Consider the following 6,463-nt stretch of genomic DNA (forward strand, 5'->3'; position numbering starts at 1 on the left):
GGCAGTGTCTGCTGCCATATGTGCTTGATTACTGTCAGAATGCAATTAAGCCAAAGGGTAATTACACCTCATGTCTGGGACTGTAATGTAATCACGAGCCAGGGCCACAGCAAAGGCCCCTTGTACAGCAATGCACGAGGAGGATGCGTGGGTTTTCCAGCACCGCTTCCATCAAAACATCAGCTTCTGATCTCCACTGGTTTGGGGACAGCTGGGTCCCTTCCCTCCCCCAGCACTCACAGCACAGGGGAAGGACAGGCATAGCCTCTGGCACGCCGCTGGCAATGCTGCTGCTGCAGAGAGGTAGGCACCCCAAAAGCCACGGCCACCACCTACCTGCCCCACAATGCTCTGGACCTTTCTGAGGTAGCATCGTTCCAGAAGGTTCACACCAACAGAAAACTCACGGAGTCCCTGAGCACTGCTGGGATGGGAGATGTCCACCAGCAGGTAATAAGGAGGGGGAGAAATATCCATGGGGCTGTGAGCATGGGAAGGGGGCTGAAGCCCACGGAGCCCTATGGAGAGGAGCGCTGCCGCTGTGTCCCTGCCCCGTGGTGCTGCGAGGAGCTGAGTCCTACTGGGGCTTGGGCAGGCTTTGTGGGCATCTCCTCCTGAAATAAAGCTGTAGAAAGGACAAGAAGCAGGCAAAGGTTCTTCTGGGGCCTCTAGGAATGGATTCGGTGCTGTGCAGAGAGCAGTGCTGTCAGCTTCACTGCTTACAAGTGTGGGAAGAGGGGTGTGAGACCAGTTTTCCAGCCGGCACCATCTGGCCAGGACCTTCCTGTGTTCCCCAGGGCTGTGCGTACTGGCATGGGCAATGTCCAACCAAAGCCACCAATGCACCAACAGAGCTCTTCCAGTCAGAAACAAGGAGATCAGTGCTGCAGCCAGCCCTAAAAAGCCCCAGGGTGGTATCTAGCCATGTCAGCACAGCATAGGAAGGAGATTAAGGGAACTGAGGGCCAAAGCCCAGTGCTGAGTTGAGTTGTGCAAGCACTGCCTCCAGGCAAGGCATCTGGATCCCCACTGGTTGTGAAATGTGCCCTGGGGAGGGGAGCAGGGCCTCTGCCCCCAGCCCTTATCTTTGCACCGCCTCCTCCAGGGCTGTGCTGGTGGAAAACAAAGCCCAGGATCGCTAGGGCTCATTATTTAATTACTGGCTGCTGGTAATGCTGACTGAGCCCCTGGAGACTCCAAGGTTGGAGAAGAGGAGAAAATGCAGAGATACTGGAAAATTACTGTTTAATTCTTCAGCATTACGTCTGACTATAAGGCATGGGGTAGATGAGGAGCAGGAAGAGAATGATGACAAACAGTCCTCTCTGTCAGCAGGAGCCATTAGCACAGCAATGGGAGCAGAGAAACCTCTGCTGATGCCACCAGCACCTCCTGGACACACAGGGCCAGCTCCGGCCCCAGTGAGAGTTCAGTGTCCTGCTGGATGTGGGTCCGTGGGCCAGCACTGCCCATCAGTACTCCTGCTGGGTGTCACAGCCAAGGAACTCTATCCGCAGGGCGATGTGGTTGTGCCAGTGGCAGGGGTGTATCCTCACATAGCGGGCAAAGAGCGGTGGCTCCAGGCTGTTGAGCACTGTGGTGGTGTAATCTCTGTTTGCCTTGAAAATCTGGAAAGGAGAGAGGAGTCTGTGAGGTGCTGGTTGCTTTGCTGAGCTCTGGTGCAGAGAGCCCATGGCTTGAGGGCACAACCGACATGGACAAGAGCCTCTTGGGAACTCTTTAGGGTGGAAAAAAGCACAGCTTGGTTAGCTGCTGTTACAAAACTGCTGTGGGCATGTTTGCTGCCCCAGAGCTGCTGCAGTTCTGCCTACCTTCTCCTTGCCATCATGCAGGACTGGGCTCCAGTGGACACCATCCTGGCTGCTGGAAACAGCAAACTCCTTCACAAACATGTGAGTGAAGACAGACTTGGCACCTTGGGTTATGATTGCAGTCACCTTTTTGGTTGCTTCAAAGTCCACCTGCAACCACTCATTGGGGCTGTTGCTCTGAGGAAAGACACATTGCCTTTACTCTTCAGCATCACCACCCACAGCAATGAGAAAAAAAGATCCTAGCAGCTGAAGCCACACTGACCCTGCATGCCATCCTGGGCTTCACCCACCCCATCAGGGTTAGAGCTGCTTGGGGGCAACCTGTCTGCATCTGGTATGTGTAGCTGAACCACTGCTCAAGGTACCCTGGTACCCTGGCCAGGAGAGGAGTGAGCACCCAGCCTGCCTGTTTCATGCCCCGGCTGCCTGCCTGGGGTCTCCTTGCTGGGCTACCTTTGGTCTCCATGCATTGGTCCTTCCCTGCAGGTGCAGGCGGGCCTGGGAGGGTGACCAGTTGGAGAAGATGTTGGAGCTCTGGGATGACGCAGAGATGCGCTGGTCAGGGATCCCTTTGCTCTCCATTCCCAGGGGCATGGAGCAGCCTGGAAGAGAGAAGCAACTTGTCAGAAGGGATAACAGACACCCATCATGGAGATGCATCCTAGCTGCACACTCCTCCCTCTGCCCTCCACGCACTTTCCTGCTCACAGCATCTCCTGTGCTTTGCAGCACCACTGCTGTGCTGCTCAGTGCCTTTGCAGCATGGCTCTGGCTGGGCAGTGACAAATGACACCTGCCACTCCTCCCACCTTCTTTTCTCCCTGGAGATATGATCTAGGGGGAATCTGGAGTATTTGTCTGCCAGGACAAACTCGTTTCAAGGGGAAGGATGACTGGAGACACACTGGACACACATGAACTGGTGTACATGTGCACCTGCCTGCTGTGGGGTGCCATCACAGAGCTGCTACCTGTAAGGATCTGCCTTGCTCTGTGCAAAGCTAAAGGGTCTCAGATCAAAAAGCCAAGAGCACATCTCTGTTTGTTCCCTGCTCCCCAGGCTGAGGCAGCAACTTTCTCAGCTATCAGCTCAGCTGCTGCCCAAAGTTTCCTGTGCTTCAGGACAAAGTGGCGAGGGCCTCACTGCCCTGCTTTTGCTACTGCTATCTATAAAGACACAAAGCCATTTTTCCAGCTTGGCTCCCCCACCACCATCTCCTGCCAACTCCTTCCCACCTGAGGGGACTTGAGACAAGGGGAATCCCAAATCTGAGCACTCAGCAGCCATCTGGATCAGCCCCCAGCACCGGTGCTGGGCATCCCATGTGGGACTTACTGTTGAGATCACAGCCAATGAGCTCCATGCGCAGCGTGGTGCGGATGCTGTAGTGAGTGGGGCTGATGCGGATGTAACGGGCTACGATCGGAGGGTTGAAGCGATTTTCTTTCACTGTGGTTGCATCCACATTTGCAAAGAACATCTGCAGGGAAGGGGTTAAAAAGGGGCAGTTGTGTGGGTGGAACGAGCTAGCCAGGACAAAGATTAGCGTGGAAAAGATCATTTCAGTCTGGCGCTTCTGTACCTTATCACCATCCTTACAAGAGAACAACAGCTCAGGGAATGTTTTGAAGTGTGACTCAGACCAAAGAAATGTGAATGGGGCAAATCAGGGCAAACCACTGAGAAACGGAGGGGGAGAAACTCAGGGTCTATGCAAATGAACTTTCTATATATTCACCAAGTTGTTTGTTTTTGTTTTTTTTTAAATCAGTCCTTTTACTGATCCTGCTCACCATCTGTGTGCTGGTTGCGTTGCCCTTGTATTTCTTCCACCTTTGCCCATCAAGGCTATAGAAAACAACAAACTGAGAGACGTAGAGACTGGAGAGCCTTTGTCGAGCCCCTTGGGTCTTTATGCCATGAATGATCTTGAGGTGTAAAAGGTCCACCTGGGAATGAAATTCAAGGTTCAATTCTGATGGCTGTGTACATGGGTCCTCCTGCGGGGTGCACCGGACAGCGTGTGCCCTGGCATTGTCCCCAGCAGCACCCATGGCCACAGATCCCCTCTCACCTGGATCCAGGGGTTGCCTTCACCAGTGCTCCACGCGTTGATGGAGCCGGAGTTGTGCAGCCTGGCCAGCTTAGGGGCCCATGGACCTGCAAGGAGAGTGCACAGGGATGAATAGCAGGAAGTGGTGAGCTGCCCACTTGCAGGATGGGCCCTGAGCATCGCCCATCTCCTGAGGGGTCAGCAGCTTCAAGCAGGGTGACACGGCCCTGGTGCAATGGGGAGGCACCTTCTGGTGTCTCTTCAGAGGACCCTGACCTGGGCATGGATGGAGGGGACTTGCTCAAGTCCAGCTTTGACCACCTTTGTGTTGTGCGTGCTGAATCAGACCCAGCCCCAACAACCACCCCAAACTCACCTTCCTGCCCTGATGCCGTGATCTGGGAGTCTGCAATGTAGCCTGAGGCCATGCCCAGGGCATTCTGGCAATCTGCAGGCAAACAAGGAGAAAAACAGGGATGGCTGGTTGATAGAGGCCACAGCAAAGGTCCCATCATCAATCGCTGGCCATGCTAGTGCTGCTCTTCCATCCCTAAGCCCATGACCTCCTGTCCCCATGTCTATCTCCCAGCAATGCTGACAAGTGGCTCTTCCTTACACCTGTGTCTCACCCCTGGGCCTTTTTGTTGCTAGGCAGCATCTTTAAAAAACAAATATCACGTTGCTAAAGGGAAACCTGCCTAACACTCCTGTCTCTCTTCTGCTCTGCTGAGCACAGGGCTGCTTGCCTCTTATAATAGCTCTTATTATTAGCAACTTGTCACATCTTGGCATCACCGCTGCATGGCAAATGCTTCTGGGGAAAAACATGCATTTTGAAATCTTAAGCAGATTTTTAAGTTATGGAAATGTTTTCTGGCTGACATTTACTGCTCCTTTAGGAAGAGGAGAGGGGCTGTCACAGTGTGATAAAGCACCAGCCTCGCTAACTGTTTCCCCCTGCATTTACAGAGAGAGAGAAATGTGTTGTTCTGGAGGAAGTGGAGCCAGAGGTTTCCTGTGCACTTGGCAGTTGCTGTCAGGGATGTTTCCATCAGAGCGACTTGCCATTGGGCAGCATTGCACTCTGTGCCTCAGTTTACCTCTTGGCACGCGCTCTGAGAGAAAATATTTGCAGCCAAATAAAGCTGGTCTCTGTCCTTCACCCCAAACAGACCTCTGCCAGGGATGTGTTATAATTGGCAAGGGCTGAAGTCAAAATATGAACTGAATGAGAACTCAGGGGATGCTGCCTGGACAACCCATGGGGACAGGGAGCTCAAAGCGTGCTGCTCTGGGCACAAGGGGGCCACTCACCCTGGTTGTACACGAGGAAGAGGGCACTCATCCCAGCCTGCAGGTGCTCCCCCACTTTGCACTCCACCCGCCAGATCCCAGCGTGCGAGGGATGCATCTCCACCGTCCCAAAGACACCTGTCCAGGAATGGAGAGCAGAGCAGAGGGGATTAACCAGCCATAGCACAATGCAGTGGTGCCAAATGCTGTGCAAACGCAGAGCCTGACTCTGTCGGACCCATTCCCCATCCTTGCTGTCCCTCAGCACATCCAAACGGGTGCAGACATGAAGCCATGCAGCCAGGGTGTGCACGACATGCCGCATCTCACCAGGATAAAGGTTGTAGACTCCCATGCGATACTCCTGGCTCGTCCTGACGCTGAAGATCTGCCCATGAAAGTGGACAGAATGGATATCTTCAGTGCTGCCCATGTTCAGGAGGTGCCAGCGGATCCGCTGCTGCTGAGCCATCACCAGTCCGGGCAGAGCATCCCCCATATAGCCATTGATGGCTGGAGAAGACAGCGGTCAGGAGTGGCCTGGAACCCATGAGCCTTTCCACTCCATTGTGTTGTGTGATGGAAAGGGCAAGGGCCAGCTCCTCACCATGAAAGGAATGGTTTCTCCTAAAGTCAGGGTTGTCCAGCTGGATGCGGCACGGTGGGCGGCAGTTCCTCCTCATGTTCTCTGTGAAGTACCAGCTCCTGGTCTCATCAAAGATGGTGAAGAGCAGGGAGAACTCCTGCACGGCCAGCTGCCGCTTGAAAGCAGAGTTCAGCACCCCACGGCGGCAGATGATCAGCGGCCCAATGAGGCCCGAGTGCAAATCCTTCTCCTGCAAGACAAATTTGTGTTGGTGTGGGATGTGCAACCCTGGGCAATCTGATCTGCTGCTTGATCTAGCGGTTCGCAACTTTGCCTGTGGCAGAGAGGTTGAAACTTGCTGATCCTTGGGGTCTCTTCCAACCCCAGCATTCGATGATTCTATGATCTTATAGTTCTAAAGTGATGGCCCTGTCCACATCCCTGACCTGGTTTCTAACCCATACACAGGACATGGCATGAGGAGTGCCATTTTCCACAACACGTGCAAGGGAAACAGTATCCCAAGTGTCCAATGAAAGTGTCCAACTTTGCTCCACTTGCATTGGAACCCAGGGACAAAATTCATCTAAATTGTAAGCTTATGGGGCTCCAGAATGCAAATTCTTACAAGTTTCAAAGAAAAGGCACAAGGAAGGGAAGGGAAGGGAAGGGAAGGGAAGGGAAGGGAAGGGAAG

General features: G+C 53.6%; 1 protein-coding gene across 1 annotated transcript in view; it reads right to left on the reverse strand.

Moving 5' to 3' along the window:
• Window positions 1-1,228: 1,228 nt before the first annotated feature.
• Window positions 1,229-6,463, reverse strand: part of F8 (coagulation factor VIII) — a 19,457-nt gene continuing 14,222 nt past the window's right edge. Inside the window, exons 17-26 of the mRNA XM_042825439.1 lie at window positions 5,790-6,018; window positions 5,513-5,695; window positions 5,204-5,320; window positions 4,266-4,337; window positions 3,911-3,996; window positions 3,630-3,785; window positions 3,172-3,316; window positions 2,289-2,437; window positions 1,833-2,009; window positions 1,229-1,628 (exon numbers count right to left, since the gene is read on the reverse strand). Coding sequence (XP_042681373.1) covers window positions 1,473-1,628; window positions 1,833-2,009; window positions 2,289-2,437; window positions 3,172-3,316; window positions 3,630-3,785; window positions 3,911-3,996; window positions 4,266-4,337; window positions 5,204-5,320; window positions 5,513-5,695; window positions 5,790-6,018 — 1,470 coding nt within the window. The 3' untranslated portion in view covers window positions 1,229-1,472. The remainder of the gene's footprint in view (window positions 1,629-1,832; window positions 2,010-2,288; window positions 2,438-3,171; window positions 3,317-3,629; window positions 3,786-3,910; window positions 3,997-4,265; window positions 4,338-5,203; window positions 5,321-5,512; window positions 5,696-5,789; window positions 6,019-6,463) is intronic.

Source organism: Centrocercus urophasianus, unplaced genomic scaffold (assembly GCF_019232065.1).
Source record: "Centrocercus urophasianus isolate 14NV4802_14NV808 unplaced genomic scaffold, USGS_Curo_1.0 seq_24, whole genome shotgun sequence".
In the NCBI taxonomy this organism is placed as follows: domain Eukaryota; kingdom Metazoa; phylum Chordata; class Aves; order Galliformes; family Phasianidae; genus Centrocercus; species Centrocercus urophasianus.